The sequence below is a fragment of the Lissotriton helveticus genome, chromosome 5_1, assembly GCF_964261635.1.
Source record: "Lissotriton helveticus chromosome 5_1, aLisHel1.1, whole genome shotgun sequence".
NCBI classification, from domain to species: domain Eukaryota; kingdom Metazoa; phylum Chordata; class Amphibia; order Caudata; family Salamandridae; genus Lissotriton; species Lissotriton helveticus.
The window spans coordinates 1635692144-1635710879 of record NC_136065.1 but is presented as its reverse complement, the minus strand read 5'-3'; the positions used below and the strand labels follow the sequence as shown (position 1 = coordinate 1635710879).

Genomic DNA, 18736 nt, shown 5'->3' with positions numbered 1-18736 from the left:
CTTTGACAGTCTGAGTAGGAAGAATTAAATATCCTTTAAAAGAAATTCATCCTTTCTATAATAATCATTTCAGATGTAAACTGGACAGTAGGTATGTACTAGTAGGCCACCCAGGAAGATGCTGACCATATGTTTTTTGAAATTTTGATTGCATCTATTAGAGAGCATAAAGGTACTTGTATACATACACACAAGACTGGATTATTCTCCTTATTCCTTTATGGAAAATTTCTTTCCAGTCTCAAAGAGCAGGTAATGAATATCATTTCTTTGAAACAACCTTTTTGATTTGATGACGCTCTTCCAGTTTGTTATCTAAATCAACTTCCAGGTTTTCACTCATGTTTGTGGCCATATAATAAACACCTCTGCAGAAGGGTACATCCCAAGAATCTAAACAGTGGTCGATTCATTACAAAGAAACTTCAGTTAACCTCAGACCTAGGTCAAGCCCCCCATGTCTTGGAAAGTCTATTAAAAAATACCCCCCCCTCCCAGCCCCACCAGCCAAGTATTTGAGCTCTTTAGTTAACTGGGCCTTGCTGTCCAAGACTCAGTGCATGGCCTCTGACCGCCAAAGTATGTTTATAATTGGCTAACACCTGATTTGCTGTAAGTTTCTCTTATATGGTATTCAGCGTTAGTAAGTTAATTGTGACTCGTGAACTGCAGCACTTTATTGAACTGCCACTAGTAAGAGGTGACAATGAGACCCTAGGCCACTGAGGTCTATACATGCAGCTTTAAACCTGCCAAATCGAAATGTCAAAATAAACCCTTTTGCCAGGTAAAACTCTCTTTTTGAATATAAGTAGGCCATCCTTGGGGAAGGACGTCATAGCCCACCAGGGAGGGTGCTTAATATAAAAAAAGGGCATGTTCCTGTGCTATGTGCTTACTTCCGTTTGGGACCACCAAAGATATTACTCCAAGGTATCAAATTATTTAAGATACGCCGGACTGATTGCTGAGATCAGGTTGATGTTCATTTTTTAATTGAAAGGTAACCTAAGCCACCATTTTGTTTCCCAAAGCTCTTATAGCCTTTCCTGACCATCTCTAGCAGTTGTCACCCAAGACCACAATGCTGCCCCAGCTAGGAAGTGTGAAGAGCTCGCAGGAACAGGGAACAAAGAGAATTGCTATAGGGAGAATGTTTGGCCACCTCCAGCAGATTGCCTATTGGGCAGTGGCCACAGATGGCCCAACTAAAGAGGCTACTGTCTCTGTGAGGCTAACTATCACACTCACCTGCCAGCTCCTTTGTGTAGGCAGACAAGTTGGCATCTCCTTCAGAGGGGGAAATGCCATTGCAGAATCGTTTTTTTGGGACTTGCTCATGCTTGTTACTCCCCAGGCGTGTGCTTAGGTTCCGCACAGAGGAGAAGGCTTGCCCGCCTTTTGATTTGGGGTTTAGAAGGATATTCTATGATTTTTCTGGTGGCCAAACCTCCAGGAAGTGATGTGAAGTTGGAAGGGGTGGCTTATGGAAACTCTTGCCCTATTGGTTAGTGAGTCCTCCCCTCCGAGAAACACAAAGATTTCTCGAGATTTCTCTTTGGGTTATTTCTACACCTTTGGGAATCTTCAGCCTTCTACAGTGATGAGAGCCTGTTTTGCCTCTACATTTTAAATACATTAGTGGCTAAATGGACCTCTGTAGGAAGCTGGCTATTTATGTGATATCAAAAATCTGATATACAGTGTAAAGATTTCAGGGGTTCCCTCATGAGTGGACAGGGGCTTGCTATGCAATGCCAAAGTGCTATTGTGGGGGTACTGTGGTCGAGCAGCCATAGGCTTCACTCAGAGGAGTGCAAGACATTTTCAAATACAATAATTAATAAATGAGACCCACAACTCCATCCCTCCAATTTATAAAATATTAAGTATCTTTTATATATGTTTAGACATCAGAAACAAATTGTTCAGGTAAGTACTTTTTCAGATATTAATTCCTTGAATTCTAAAAACTGGACACCTAGTTGAAATTTCTGAGTTTTGCAATGTTATCCTAAGGAATGAATAACAAGTTGTGCAAGTGGGTATTGTTCAGCGACTTACAAGGCCAATCTCCAGTAGTTAAGGGGAGTGGTGGGCAAGGTCCAAGGCATCACCAACAGAACTATACCAGCGGCTCGAGGGCAGTTGTGTGCAGGGTGTAAATCAGTGTTGGGAGCCCAATAGGTTTCTATGGATATCGGTCACTGCTGAAAGAGGTGGAGGCTCTGGCTGGAAGGCCAGTGGGGGTGAACCAACAGTGGCGTTCAGGGCTTGCAATGCTCGTGGATGTAGGGACACTTTGTGTGTCCTTCTCCACAGCCTGGGGGTGATGGATACAGAGGTGTCTTTAGGTATCAAGTTTTCTTATTGGGAGAGGTTGAGGGGGCCTGCCTGCAGAGGCTGCATGCAGCGTTTGAGTCCACAGGGGGGGTTGGGGTGAAACCATGATGTCCTCGAACTCAGGTGGGCTTGGAGACCTTGTTTATACCGGTGGCCCATTTCAACTTGGGCCAGAGCCAACATGTGGAGTGATGGTTACAGCTGTCTGGTTTTGGTGATTCTGGAGGCCTCAGTCGTTTCTTTTGAAGTTTTTGCAGGATTCAGAGAGGGAGGTCTTGGTCTTTATTGAAGGCAGGTCGTCCTCCCAGGTTTTGGAGACCCACAGCTGCAGGGCAAGTCTTCTGTGGTGAAGGTTAGACGGAGAATAGCAGAAAGGGCAAATGGACTGGGGAAAGTCAGGTTCAATCTTCAGTCTTCTGCCTTTGAGGCTCTGCGTGTCCTCCTCCTTCATATGTCGTCTGGATCTGCCTCCTGACTAAATACAGAATTTAGGTTCATTAGTTGAGTGTAGCGTAGAAGCCAATGGAATACTGACCCTTGGGGTCACTACACCCCCTAACGGACCACTTCCTGTAGGAAGTAGGCATAGCCCTATCCCAGAATTCCTAAGTATGCCATCACAAAGGTGGCTACCTCTGTATAATCGTGTCCACCTTTCTGTACCCCACCATAGAGGTATTACTAGCTTGGGGGTGGCACTTCCACCTGATAAGCTAATTTTCCCACCTGTCCATGTGCCATGGGGCCTCCGGACCTGTTGTAGTGGCTTATTGTCGTGTAAGGGGAACCAGATTTGCATTCCAAAGGTGGCAGCTTCTTTGAAGCTTGCTTGCTTGCTCACGGAGGCTAATCAGCTAGATCTCATTTGAGAGGTATTGGTACACCCTCTTCCCTGAGAGACATTTGCTCTAAGTCCCTTCAGAGCAAAGGCTGTAACCCTAGGAGGTCAGAACAGTGTCCGTGGCAGGCTGGCAGAAACCAGTCAGCAAGCACACCAGAGACTGGTAGGTTTTCAGGGGGCAACTCTGTGCCCTCTGGCTGCATGCATTGGTAAACACTGGCAACAGTGTGGGTTTACCAATGTGAGATGTTTGATACCAGAAATCCCTACTTTCAGTGAAGCCATCATGTATCTGGAGAACTAGTTTTCACCAGTGTCCAGCACATGTCTTAAGATGACTTTTCTGGTCGCTTGTCCTAGCAGTATTTAGACTGACCAGATAACTACGGCAGACTACAGCGGAGGGCAGGCTTTTGGCTCGCTCCCACACGGAATATATTTACTTTTAAAAATTGCACAACCCAGCTGATTGATAGCTGAGTTGCGCACTCTGTATGTTTTAAAATTGTGCTATGCTGACTACAAACATCGCGCTCTGTGTGCTTTAAAAAATTGTGCTATGCTGACTACAAGTATCGTGCCTGCACTTTGATTTAGATTATTGGCAACTTACCTTGATTATCTTCGCTCTCGACCCCGGTACGCCCCGGCTGTGTGCCATTTGAGCGGAGGGTCAGCCCATGAGCGACACTTCCTGCCTGGTCCTTCACCACTTCCGCCCTGCCTCCCCACCGTGCAGGTCAGCGGTCTAGTGGTTGCATATTCTTTTTCTGTATATCTTGCTTCCTGTTCCCCCCCGCGACCAGATAACTACGGCAGACTACAGCGGAGGGCAGGCTTTTGGCTCGCTCCCACACGGAATATATTTACTTTTAAAAATTGCACAACCCAGCTGATTGATAGCTGAGTTGCGCACTCTGTATGTTTAAAAATTGTGCTATGCTGACTACAAACATCGTGCTCTCTGTGTGCTTTTAAAAATTGTTTTATGCTGACTACAAGTATCGTGCCTGCACTTTGATTTAGATTATTGGCAACTTACCTTGATTATCTTCGCTCTTGACCCCGGTCCGCCCCGGCTGTGTGCCGTTTGAGCGGAGGGTCAGCCCATGAGCGACACTTCCTGCCTGGTCCTGCACCACTTCCGCCCTGCCTCCCCAACGTGCAGGTCAGCGGTCTAGTGGTTCACGGCAACCAGACATAAATGACGACCTGGAGCAAGCGCAGCGGGAGCGCAGCGGGAGCGCCGACTTCGTGCCGAAGTCGCGCACAAGTCAAGCCCATCTGCGCCCGTCCGCGGCCGGCCGGGGCGAGGGGCACGTCATTCCGCCCAATGTATCATCTATTCCCCGGCGAAACTTCTTAGTCTCCAGGGCCCATGGCCTCTAGCTGCCACCACCTGTTCCCATATCTCCTCCCTCGGTTTGTTTCCTGCTCACGCAATTCCTCCCCCTCATCACATTCCCCCTAACTCTTCTGGGGGTGCTGTCAATTCTGGACCCACTAAAACCCTTTCGGCTTATTATTTGAACACCCGGTCCGCTGTAGCCCACTTGCATGAACTGTCGGTGCTGCTGGACCTCCATTCACCAGATTTTCTGTTCCTTACAGAAACCTGGTTTTGCGACGACTCCCTCCCCGTCCTATTGGCCACTTTACCAGCCCCATACTATGCTCTACGTTCAGATCGCCTCAATGGCAGGACCGGGGGAGGCGTAGCTGTCATCGCCCGAGCCGACGTTCCTTTCCAAACTCTTTCTTTGCCATATATTGCCACCACGGAGTACCTGGCTATCCGTACCACCTCTATTACCCCCCTCTCACCTGTGTACTTATTTATCGTCCTCCCCAATCGCCCTTATTGTTTCTCCCTAGCTTTCTGGAAGTACTAGCTACGATCACGATTAATAACTCCTCCATTCTGCTCCTGGGTGATTTCAACTTCTGGCCTTCTGATCCCGCAGAATGCCCTTCCTCAAAGGAATTTTCAGAAACCCTCCAATCTCTTAATTTCACATCCCATATCCACTCCCCTACCCATGTTAAAGGGCATATCTTAGACCAGATCTGGTCCTTGAATTGCCCTGTAAAGTCCATACTCATCTCACCCTGTACGTGGTCGGACCATCATCTGATCTCATTTACCCTCCCTACCCATCCCCCGGTCAAGCCCACATTTCCTAAAAATGTCTGGGTCCGGGCTTGGGGGCGAGTAGACCCCGACAATTTATCTGCCTCACTCACCGCTTCCTACCCCCCCCCCCCCTACAAGGTCTGTCTACTCTCTCCCAGGTCACGTCCATCGATCAGTGGCTCACCTCAGGCTGCGATTTCATCGCTCCTCTGAAGCGGGTCACTTCAAAGCGGGAGAAGGATGCAAACCTGTGGTTTAATGAGGACCTTAAGACCATCAAATTAGCGGTACGCAGAGCGGAGCGTGCCTGGAGGAGAAACTATTGCCCCTTACTCCGATTGGAGTTCACTAACATCTTGACCCAATATAAACTGGCCATCCTGGCGGCGAAAACAACCTATTTCTCCTCCAAAGTCCTCGCTGCGGAGAACCAATCGAGGGAAATTTTCTCGATTGTGCACAACCTGGCATTCTCCGACAGAACCACTCTGAAGCCCACCCCCTCCCCGGAACTATGTCACTCCCTCAACAAATTCTTTATCCAGAAATTTGCTATCATTAAAGCCAACATTCCTCCTCCCTCCCCTACTTTTGTGGACCCTCAGTGTCCCCCCCCCCCCCCCAAGGGACAACTTGGTGTTCTTCCCCTTTTGACCAAGGAATCCCTGACTTCAATAATTCCTTTAGTTAAATCTGGTTCCCCCCTAGACCCTTGTCCCTCCCACATTCTCCGCCACATTTTTTCCTCTTGCCCTGACCCCCCCCTTCATCTTCTCAACAGCTCTCTCTCTCAGGGCGTTCTACCCGCCCCATTGAAAACAGCAATCATTGTCCCTATCCTAAAGAAACCGGGCGCGGATCCCTCGGTCCCCGCCAACTATCGCCCCATCTCCCTTTTGCCTTTCTTGGCAAAAGTACTCGAGCGCCATGTCACCTGCACTTTGAGCTCTTTTGTGGAGATGCATGGGGTCTTAGCCCCCCGTCAGGCCGGTTTCCGCCCCGCACACTCTACGGAGTCCGTAGTACTTTCGGTCCTTGACAACCTCAGGGAGGGTATGGATACCAACCAGACCCAGGCCCTGGTCCTCCTCGACCTCTCAGCCACCTTTGACACGGTCGACCACACCATCTTACTTTCCCGTGTCAAGGCGGCGGGGATCGGGGGTACCGCCCTCGTATGGTTGTCCTCCTTCCTGAGGGACCTCCTGAGGGACCGCACCCAGGCGGTTCGCCTGGGTGATTTTACTGCGGACTTCCGGAAAGTTCAGTGCGGGGTCCCCCAAGGTTCCTCCCTTTCACCCCTTTTGTTTAACCTTTACATCGCCCCTCTTATTTTTTCATTGCAGCAGATGGAGGTCTCCGTGTATAATTATGCGGATGACCTCCAACTTGTCTTTAATCTGTCTTCTTCCCCTTCTGTTTCTAACTTTCAATCTATTATGATTCACATCCGAGACTGGATGAACCACAACCATCTGAAACTCAACCCAGACAAGACTGAGCTGGTGTTGACGGGTGGTTCATCCAGTCCCTGGTTTTCTCTGTTTTGGCCCCATTCCCTAGGTTCCCCACCTGTCCCCTCTACCTCAGTAAAAACATTGGGCATTAAACTCAATTCCCAGCTCACCCTTCACTCCCAGGTTAGTTCTGTGGTGTCCTCTTCCTTTCTTTCACTGCGCACTATACGCAAGGTGTCCCGTTTCTTTTCTTTTGATGCTTTGAAGTTGATTACCTTGGCAATGGTCATCTCCCGCCTGGATTACGGCAACGCCCTATATGCTAGTATACCTGCATATAGTCTAAGGCGGTTGCAGCAGATTCAGAACCAGGCGGCGCGCTTGGTGTTTAAACTGCCAAAGTTTCACCATGTTACCCCCCTCCTTAAATCTCTGCATTGGCCGTGAGCGTGTCCAGTTCAAGCTCGCTTCCACCACCTTTCAAGCTCGACTGGGCACGGCACCGGCTTTTATCTCATCTGAGATTATCCCCTATGTTCCTACCAGGGAACTACGCTCATCTACCAAATCCCTTCTAACAGTCCCGCGGTTCCGGAGGAAGAAATGGGGAGGATCGAAATTTGGCACCCTTGCTCCACTTTTTTGGAACTCCCTGCCCCCAGAACTCAGAGCCTCTACTCTTTATCCGCAATTCAGGAAACAGCTTAAAGCTCACTTGTTCACCAAAGTTTTTAATTAGTCCTTCTGTAGCTCTAATTCCCTTAGCTTAGTATTTACTATTCCTACCCTGTTATCTGCTAGTTGTAGCGCCATGAAACCGCTGGTGACTGTGCGCTTAATAAATAATTTTAAACTCAAACTGACCAGCACAGGTGCATATCAGCTCATGCAGGTATGCCCTCCCATGTAATATTCAGCAACCTGCCTTAGGTCTGTCAGGCCTGCTGTAGGGGTGTCTTACAAATATTACATTCAGTGTTGGGTACATGGCACACAAGGATGTGACATGTTGTGTTTTCACTTTTGTCTGCACCGAGCCACGCAGCATGCAATGGCAGTCTTGCATGTGCTTGGGGAGGGGTTGGTCCCATAGGGTGGCACAATTCGTGTTGCAGCCCTTAAGTACTCATTTTAGTGCCTAGGCACCAGTGTACCATTTACTAGGGACTGACAAAGGGTGCTAACGTTTTTGCCAAATGGGGAAAATTGTACAGTTTTGGGAAAGAGCTCTGGCACTGGGGACCTGTTAGCAGGAACCCCGTGCACTTTGAGTCTAATTCCCATAATTTTCCTGGCAAAAAGTGGGGGTGTCCATGTCAAAAAGGGCACTTTCCTGCTCCCTCTCAAATCTGTTTGGATTTTATAGTATTTATGGTTGTATCTGTCTTATTAACTTAAGGTTCGAGGCATGTGGGCTGCTAAATTCATATCTAGTGCATAGATCGCCGCCTAGTGTTGGGTCCGGATGATTGCACATTGTTGTCCTGGAAGAGTCTTCGAAGTATCACGAGATAGGTGGCTCCTCCCCTGGACTACAGTGCGCATGGGCATCAACTCCATCCCCAGATTGTTTTTTTCCGCCATTGGGTTCGGATGTGGTTCTCGACGTCTCCGTGTCGGAACCGATAAACTTTGTTCTTAAGGCCAAAAGGCCTTCGTTACAAGCGGCGGTATTGTTTGCGCACGGTCTCGAGCGTCGTCCGACTCTCGGAGCCGGAAATCTACGGAGTCAAGTAACTCTTCAGACATAGAGGCCCTCTCGTCGCAGCAAGACCCGACAACCTTAACATGGAGCGGAGCCCATTTAAGTTCTGCCCCATCTGTGGATCCAAATATCCACACATCGATGTGCATCCGGTCTGTAATAAATGCCTGTCACCGGACCACAACGAAGACGACTGCATGGCCTGCTCTAAATTCAGGTCAAAGAAGACGCTCAAGCATCGGCGCGCGGCGCGCCTCGAAGCCCAGCGAGCGACGCCGGCACCCGACGACATATTCGACGACCCCGCGTTGGAAGGCAGTAGCCATCATCTCCAAATTTCGCCTCCGTCGACGGAGGTCCAGTCCGATCCAGAGGAACTCGTCCAAGGACAGGGACAGGACACTGAATACGTCGAGGAGGTAGGGGACGACGAAGAAGTTTATGGGGCCGCGGAAGATAGCTCAGAGGAAGAGCTATGCCCCGAAGTCTATATAATTCAGGCTCAGGTCACGGGATCGCCACTCGGCCTTACCCACGACCCCGCACCGCTATCCCCGGCCCCGCCTTCTCGCCCGGCCACGGACACTCAAGCGGAGCCGCCATTGCACGTATCGAAACCGAAACCTTCGGTTTCTACGGCACCTAAGATGGCCGACGTCCAGCCGAAATCGAAACCGAAACTCACGGATTCAACAACACCTCAAATGGCCAACGTCCAGACAAAATCGAAACCGAAACTAACGGAATCGACGACACCTAAAATGGCCGACGTGCAACAAAAAATATCAAAGCCTGCTCCTTCATCGACTCCATCCACCTCTGGACCGCAGAAGTCGAAGAAGGCTGTTGAGCCGACAGCGCCGCAGAAGGTGCACAAGGACTCGTCCTCCAAGAAGGCCGTCCGTCAAGAGTCGGCCTCTGTTGCTCCGGCACAAACGTCGAAGTCTGTTCCCACGCCTTCGGACGCTCCTACGGCGCGGTCGACTAAACGCCCAGTCGAACAAAAATCGACTACAAGCCACGAGCCGAAGACCACAGGCACTGCGCATCGGCACGAGGCTGTCGGATCTGCAGCATCGGCGTCGGCGCCAAAGCCTGCAACGGAACCGCGCCACGTTGCGGCTGAAGATTCGTCGACGCACATACCGTCGACACCGAGGGACTCCAACGCCACCGGACACCAGCAGTCGGCTAAAACACCCTCCGCCTCCTTCACTAAACAGGTCACCGACTCCCTCAAAAGGATTCGGGAAAAAACTTTGTCGGCAACGGCTCCCACGCCATCGGCTCCGAAACCGGTTGACACTCCTCAGAAGTCATCAGCCAAGCTTCTTTACACTCTCCCACCAAAGGTGGCACCAAAGGCATTTGCACCTAAAACGGTGCCAAAGACTTCGGCTCCTTCAGCGCTTCAGGCCTCAGAAGACCAATCTGAGCATTACATCGATGCCCAAACAGGGAAACTGACCCTTTACAAAAGGAAGATCACTTCCCAACCACTGGAATCCTATGTTATTCCACTGAAGAAAAAGAGGACAGCACAGGACATTCCTGACCTTATTGAGCCTATTCTACCACCACCAAGGAGGAGTCCATCACCTTCCCCAAACAAATCAGGGGAGAGGATGATGATGAAGACGACCAATACAATTTCCCAGTGGACAATGACCCTGATGTTCAGCAGGACACATATGACGACACTGGGGACCAAGGTGGACAGCAGGTGGTACATGATCCACAAGTTTTTGGGGCACGAACATCTCCAACAGAGGATTCTGCAGCATTTAATGCTTTAATCGAACGGGCAGCAGCCAATCATGATGTGGACATGCATGCTGACCCGGTGGAGGAAGATTTTTTGTTTAACACTTTCTCTGTCTCAGAAAGGACGGTTAAAATTCTTCCTATGCTCAAAGGTGTCCTTAAACATGCCCCAGAGATCTTTAAAGAACCTACCAGGGCACGAGTGGTCAACCCACGTATCGAGAAGAAATACAGGCCAGCTCCTGGAGATCCTGCATATATTCGAGGACAGTTGCCTCTAGACTCGTTGGTGGTCGCCAATGCCCGCAAGAGGGCAAACTCCCAAACTACGGGTGAAGCTCCTCCCCCAGACAAGGAGTCGAAAGTGCTTGAGGCATCCGGCAAGAGGGTGGCTGCGCAGGCTGCCAATGTATGGCGTATAGCGAACACACAGGCACTATTAGCGCGTTACGATAGGGCGCATTACGACACCCTAGAACAGCTCCTTCAACATCTACCTGATGAGTATAAGGAAGCGGCCGAAATGCTCATACAAGAGGGAAAGCTTATATCAAACGCTGCAATAAAGTGTGCACTTGATGTGGCGGACACAGCGGCTAGGGGAATTAACACTAGCGTCATGCTGAGACGACAAGCTTGGCTTCGTATATCTGGATTTAAGCCTGACATCCAAACTACAATCCTCAACCAGCCCGTCAATCCTGACAGACTGTTTGGCCCAGATGTAGACACCACACTTGAGAAGATTAAAAAGGACAACGAGACTGCTAAGTCCATGGGGGCACTTCAGTCACAACAATTCAGGGGAAACACTTTTCGTCGCTCAGGAGCGCGTGGTGTTACCAGAGGACACTTGGGTCAACAATCACAATTTACAAAGGGTGGTGCACAATCCTCCTACCCCAAGCAGGGTAGAGGGGGATACAGAGGTACTAGTGCCAAGGGCAGAGGCAAAGGGAACAACAACTCCCGTTCCTCTGCCGCAAATAAACAGTGACTCTGTCACTGCCCCCCGACCATCCAACACCTGTCGGGGGGAGACTCAAGCAGTTCCTGCCTGTCTGGACATCCATCACCACAGACAGGTGGGTGAGAAAATTTATCCAATACGGTTATTGTTTGGAGTTAACATCCACTCCTCCCAACATTCCCCCAAGACACCGTCCTATGTCGGCAGAGCACTTGCACTTATTGCAGCAAGAGGTCTTGGTAATGCTGCAAAAAGGCGCAATAGAGCTCGTACCAATGGAGGAGGAAGGCTCAGGGGTCTATTCCCTGTACTACCTCATCCCAAAGAAGGACGGATCCCTCAGACCTATTCTGGATCTACGCCCACTCAACATGTATATACTGTCAGAACACTTTCACATGCTGACACTGCAACAAATTCTTCCCCTGCTAAACCAAGGGGACTTCCTAGCAACCTTAGACCTCAAGGATGCTTATTTCCACATCCCACTCCACCCATCCCACAGAAAGTACCTCAGGTTCACCATTCAGAACAGGCACTATCAGTTCAAAGTCCTACCCTTCGGGGTGACTACTGCCCCCAGAGTGTTTACAAAGTGTCTGGCGACAGTAGCGGCGCACCTCAGAAGGCAGAACATACATGTCTACCCGTACCTAGACGACTGGCTTGTTCAAGCAAAGTCGGAACAACAATGCGCCGCGGACATGTCCCACACTATTCAACTCCTTCACAGTCTGGGATTCTCGCTAAACTACCCAAAGTCGCACCTTCAACCAGCCCATGTGTGGCAGTATCTAGGCGCGACAATAAACACCCTGACTGCTATGGCTCAGCCAAACCCAGCCAGAATCAACAGCATTCAGTCACTGATCCAAAGGTTCAGACCGCAACACTCCCTACCAGCGAGAGTGTTTATGCAGTTGATGGGCATGATGGCCTCCTGCATTTTCATAGTCCCGCACGCGAGGTTGCACATGCGTCCTCTCCAAGAATGCTTGGCAAATCAGTGGACACAGGCTCGGGGACAACTGACGGACCTAGTGTTGGTGACCGGTCGGGCATACAACTCTCTGCATTGGTGGAATCCACACAACCTTTGCAAGGGACGACCGTTCCAAGAGCCTGTGCCACAGATTATCCGGACGACCGACGCATCTCTCCAAGGATGGGGAGCTCATGTGTTCCACTACACTGTGCAGGGACTGTGGTCCACTCAACAACAGAAGTTGCACATCAACTACCTGGAATTGATGGCAATCTTCATGGCGATAAAGTCCTTCAAGGTACATTTGTGCAACAAAGTCGTGTTGATCCGGACGGACAACATGACAGCCATGTACTACATCCAAAAGCAGGGAGGTACTCACTCACCACAGCTGTCTCATCTGGCTCAGAGCATGTGGAAGTGGGCCATTCAGAGGAACATTTTCCTCATGGCAGAACACCTCCCCGGCAAGGACAATCAGATGGCGGATCTGCTCAGCAGGTACAGCCATCAAATGCACGAGTGGGAGATACATCCATCAGTGCTCCACCCGTACTTCCAGCAGTGGGGTCATCCAGAGATAGACCTGTTTGCCACAAGGGAAAACGCAAAATGACAAAGCTTTGCCGCCAGGTTCCCTCATCCGCAATCGCAGGGAAATGCGATATGGATGAACTGGTCAGGCAAATTTGCGTACGCTTTTCCCCCAGCGCCTCTCATTCCGCTGGTGGCAAGAAAGCTAAAGCAACACTCGATGACTCTCATCCTAGTTGCTCCAACATGGGCACGCCAACCATGGTACACCACGTTTCTAGAACTTCAGTGGTACCGCATCAAAGGCTGCACCTCACACCCAGCCTCTTGACGCAGCGCCATGGCGACATTCAGCATCCAGATCCGCAACAGCTCAATCTGGCGATCTGGCTCCTGAGGTCTTAGAATTTGGCTACCTCAACCTGCCTCCTGAATGCATGGACATCATCCGGGAGGCAAGAAAGCCCACGACCAGAGCTTGCTATGCTGCAAAATGGAAGCGGTTTGTCATTTACTGTACAGACAACAATATCAACCCGCTAGATGCATCCATTCCTAACATCTGCTATTTGTTACATCTTTACAAATGCAATCTAGCGTACGCTTCCATTCGGATCCATCTATCCGCCATAGCGGCTTACCTCCAGAATAGGCAGCACCTCTCTGTTTTCAGGGTGCCTGCCATTAAAGCCTTCCTAGAGGGACTGAAACGAGTCATCCCTCCTAGAACTCCACCAGCTCCTGTGTGGAACCTCAATGTGGTCCTCACTAGGCTGATGGGCCCACCTTTCGAGCCACTGCACTCCTGCGAACTTCAGTTTCTAACGTGGAAAGTGGCTTTTCTCATTGCTATCACGTCGCTCAGACGTGTTAGTGAGCTGCAAGCGCTCACAATCCAAGAGCCATTCATCCAAATACACTCTAACAGGGTAGTGCTCCGCACTAACCCCAAATTCCTTCCAAAGGTGGTGTCACAGTTTCATATCAACCAAACTATTGACCTGCCTGCATTCTTCCAAAACCCGCAAACGGTAGCAGAAAGAATGCTTCATACATTAGACGTTCGGAGGGTGCTAATGTACTACATTGACAGAACACAACCCTTTAGGAAGACACAACAACTTTTTGTTGCCTTCTCAGCACAACACAAAGGCAACCCCATTTCCAAAGCAGGAATAGCCAGATGGATTGTTAAATGCTTGCAAATCTGTTATCAAAAGGCTAAACGCACTTTAACAATACCCCCAAGGGCGCACTCCACACGCAAATTGGGGGCCTCCATGGCTTTCCTCGGGAACATTCCTTTAGAAGACATTTGTAGAGCAGCCACATGGTCTACACCACACACATTTACCAAGCATTATTGCGTAGATGTGCATTCCAAACAGCAAGCAGCTGTAGGACAGGCTGTTCACAAGACACTTTTTCAAGCTTCTGCAGCTGGCACGGGCAACCGCCCTTAATGGAGGGACTGCTGTGTATTCTATGCACTAGATATGAATTTAGCAGCCGACATGCCTCAAACTGAATATGCTACTTACCAGTATGCATCTGCTCTTGGCATGTAGGGCTGCTAACATTCATATCGCCCGCCCTCCTCCCCGGTGCCCGTAGCGGCTGCAGACACTCTCTTGCATTCATCATTAGCATGGACATCCTGTACACTGTTTCACTCCATCTCTGCCACAATGGCTAAAAACAATCTGGGGATGGAGTCGATGCCCATGCGCACTGTAGTCCAGGGGAGGAGCCACCTATCTCGTGATACTTCGAAGACTCTTCCAGGACAACAATGTGCAATCATCCGGACCCAACACTAGGCGGCGATCTATGCACTAGATATGAATGTTAGCAGCCCTACATGCCAAGAACAGATGCATACTGGTAAGTAGCATATTCATTTTCTTTACACAATAGTGATGAAATAGCAGCTTTGTTTTTACTTTGTGCTGGAAAATTTTAACAGTTGATATAGTCATGTCCATTACGGAAGCAGCATTTACATTAAATGTTAACACGTTTGCTTTTAAAATCAGAAATTAGCCTGTGGCTTGACTAGCTGTTCTCTCATATTTCACTAGTTCTAAGCTGCTTTTATGCTTGATTGTGTCCTGTAAATAATTTCCCAATAGTGTAATGCATACGTGCTGTACAGCGTGGTATTGGTAATCAGCGTCAGTTTGTCTTGTGTTCCGATCTGGCCTGCAAATGCGGGGTGTATCCCCACAGCTGTATTCTGTGAAAGACTGGCAGGGAACATGGGAATGATAAAAGGTGAGGCATGGAATATATTTAACCCTATTCAAATCTTCTGCTCCTCTGTATTAATCTTCCTCCCTCAACTCCTTCCCCTTACTGCAGAGCACGCAAGTCGAACGTCTCCTATCGGAATGCCTCAATGATGCCAAAGGAACCAGAAATCCGCGAAATGAAGATTTTTATTGACAAGAAGTATGAGACGGTCGTCATGCCAGTGTTTGGCATCTCTACACCATTTCATATTGCCACCATCAAGGTGCGGCTGGGCCTTCTTTATAGATGCCCTATAGGACAGCCCTGTAATAAGAATTGATGAGACGTTGGAGCAGAATGTTATGGGCATTCTTTTGGGGCAATGCCAGATAGGAATGGGGTGATAACTACTAATATACTTCTGTTAGGCATGTCCTACTTATACTTGAGAGATTTGTATAAGTAGGCAATGCATACCAATTATTTTAGACAGTGGTTTGTTTTCATTTAAGCTCCTAAAGTGATGCAACGTAGTAAATCAATGACCCAGTCTAAAAAGAATTATTATTATTATTTTTAAATCTCTTGATTTTGAGGCTGGTGAGTCTGTGGGGTATGACTAAAGGGGCTTGAAACGCTTATTGACAAAAAAAATGCATTAACCTTGAAATAAGGTACCTGTTGATTTTAGCTGTCAAGGTTGCATTTTCTCTTTCAAGAACAACATAGCATAGTATCATCTTAATAATGATTTTATTGTTGAGGTTGTGCTTGAACAGTGTAATCCTTTTTCCTCTGATGTGAGTTCTCTGGGTACTAGGGACTTCTGCATGAATCCCTTCTGCTGTGGCTCCTGCCACAGGACTGTTCTAATAACTTTTTTACGTTTTATTTTTATTTTTTATTTCTTGCTTTCCTTTGATAGTTTTTCTTTCTTTTTCATCGTACAGAATATCAGCATGTCTGTGGAGGGTGACTACACCTACCTCCGCATCAATTTCTTCTGTCCTGGCAGTGCTCTTGGTCGCAACGAGGGAAACATCTTCCCAAATCCAGATGCCACTTTCGTCAAAGAAATGTAAGGCTTCAGAACCAGCTAAATTGTATTGAGGTGTGAAATATTGGATAGAGAGCTGTGGAAGGAGTCAACCACACTTTGTAGAGTTTGATATACATTATTGATAAATTGCGGAATGATATTACTTACTCAGTGCCTAATCTGTACAATGTGCTCAGTGCCTCAGCTGCAGTAGAACAGGATCCTGCAAAATGCAACAACTTTGTGATGACACTGCAGTCATACTAATGGACTATTTCACAGAAGGTAGAAACTCCCTGCGGATACCACAGGCCTAGTGGAAACACATAGGCCCACATTATTGTGGTGGGGAGTATCGTGTAGTAAAGCATAATCCCAGGAGATAGCATAGCTTTTATATTGCTATGCACTCTAGGTAATAGTACTGTATATGGTACCCCATCAGTAAAGCAGCATCCTCAGATAGCAAAGCTGCTAGGGGACTGACTTGGACTATATTGCACTGATAGACTCCTCTTCCCTGTGTACCAGCATGCATGAATTCTTAATTATCCTGTTGCAAGTGTGACACTGTGTGTTGCAGCAGAATAGGTGACATGGGGCTTATGGGCACCTTTTTGGGGAATGATTGCATGCCACTTGGAACTCAGTTCTTCCTTTTTATGTTGAGCCTAGCTAGCAAGCATGAGCTGCTCTGTGAGGCATGTTGTATCCACTTCTACTGGCTTTGGCTTCACACTCTCCACTGATTGGTTAAATTGTGTGTCCTTTTGAAAAGCTTTCTTCTGCATGGTTTTTTGAGGGTATATGTCTCACCCTCTCATGACTTAACCCTCTGGAGTATTGGCTTATTACAGTATCCTTTCTCTGACTGTTTTATCCTTTTTTTAAATACTCTTTGCAGTTTGTAGGTTGGCGTCTTAAACACAACGGACACCTGCCTTTCTTTTCTATTTTTTTTAACTTTTGGAGCTTCTACATCGGCTTTAGGTTTAAACTTGGCTGCCTGCCTTTCTTTTCTAATAATTTCTTTTGTACCATTTGCGGCAAGCCGTGCTTTAGCTTTAAACATGTGAAGTTAAAGCGTGGCATGCCGCAAATGCTCCAAAACTAAATAGAAAAGAAAGGCAGGCAGCCACCATGTTTAAAGCTAAAGCCAAACATTGCTGGCTTTGCAGCTTTTAGATCAGCTTTAGCTTGAAACCTTTCTGTTCGAGGCATATGAGCTGTAGATCACACCTTTACATACTCCTGCCATCTAGTGTTGGGTCTGGATGTTTACAAGTTGTTTTCTTTGAAGAAATCTTAAGTCACGAGGTAAGGTGACTCCTTTCTGTGATATTGCGCACGGGCATCAACTCCATTGTGAGATTATTTTTTTCTGCCTTTGGGTTTGGACGTGTATTGCTGCGCTCTGCTTCGAACCTGTTCCCTGGGTCCCCTCTGTGCGCAATTCACTTACCCTCGACCCTATTGTTGTTCGATCGTGTTTCCCATTCTCCACGTATCCTATTGGTTTCAGAAAAATCTTTCATTCGGTAACTTTGTGGAAGGTCGTCGGGCCTATCCGAGTCAGCCCACCTCGCAGTCGATGGAACGGACTCCATTTAAATACTGTCCTGGGTGCCACGCCAAGTACCCGCGCACCGACTCGCACAAAGTGTGCAACTGGTGCTTCTCCCTGGAGCATGACTAACAAGACTGCCATGCGTGCAAATTGTTCCAATCCAAGAAGACGCTCCGTGACAGTCTGGCCTGACGTCACAAAGTGCAACACTAGCACAGTGGCTCCATTCCGGATCTCTTCTGAGAAAATTACGAACAAGACCTCTAAGATGCGCAAAGAGCGGAGGAAGAAAAGGAGCTCATTTCCGTGTCAGTAGCCAACTCCAACATGGATGAAGAGATTCTGCAGGGTCAGCGTACCGTGAGTACCGCTCGTCCCCTTCCCCAAAATCCACCTATGCCCAAGAAAAAGGCCCTTGTCCCTTCTCTGCCTTCGGGCCAAGGTCTGCACCCAGAACACGTTTCCAAAGCCCCGCCTTCGGGCCCGGCACTGAAAAAATATTAGAGCCTTCCAGCTCGCGATCGAGTCGGCTGCATTCGGACATTGAGCCAAAATAATCAGCATCAACTCCTTCGGTACTGAAACCATCTTCAGATCTGAATACTTTGGTGCTGAAAACCTCAACTTCAAAAATATTGGCACCGAAAGATAAAACGGCTCCTTCTCCATCAGAGGAGCCTCGTTTCAACTTCCCGCTTCAAACCCAGACACGAAGCAAAAGGAACTGATCATCAATCCCAAAACTGGACATCTTCACGCAAAATTGCCATCAAAACGCAAACCAGAAACGGAGGACACCACATTTCTCTTAAGAGAAAACCTGTTGGTAGTAACCTCTCTCCTCCTCCTCTAACGCATCCTTTCCCACCTGACCCAAATTTGTTAACACCCACAAATTCACCACGACTACAATCACCTCACAACCATGATGACAGGGACAGGGTAGATGATGATGGTTCTGAGCCATGGAATGATTATAACATAGATCCAAACACCGATAACGATCTAGATCTATACCCTACAAAACCCTTTACACCTGATGATAATGTAGGGTACATAGAACTAATAAATAGGGCTGCTGAATATCATGGAGTTCAGCTTCATAAAGAGTCACTTGAGGAGGATTTTCTCTTTGAAACACGGAGCTCTTCCCTAAGAGCCACTC

The 18736-nt window shown here is 48.3% G+C and overlaps 1 protein-coding gene across 1 annotated transcript in view; it reads left to right on the top strand.

Annotated features, from left to right (window-relative positions):
• SUPT16H (SPT16 homolog, facilitates chromatin remodeling subunit) overlaps positions 1-18736 on the top strand; it is a 246013-nt gene that overhangs the window by 164529 nt on the left and 62748 nt on the right. Inside the window, exons 14-15 of the mRNA XM_078644840.1 lie at positions 15095-15248; positions 15916-16043. Coding sequence (XP_078500966.1) covers positions 15095-15248; positions 15916-16043 — 282 coding nt within the window. The remainder of the gene's footprint in view (positions 1-15094; positions 15249-15915; positions 16044-18736) is intronic.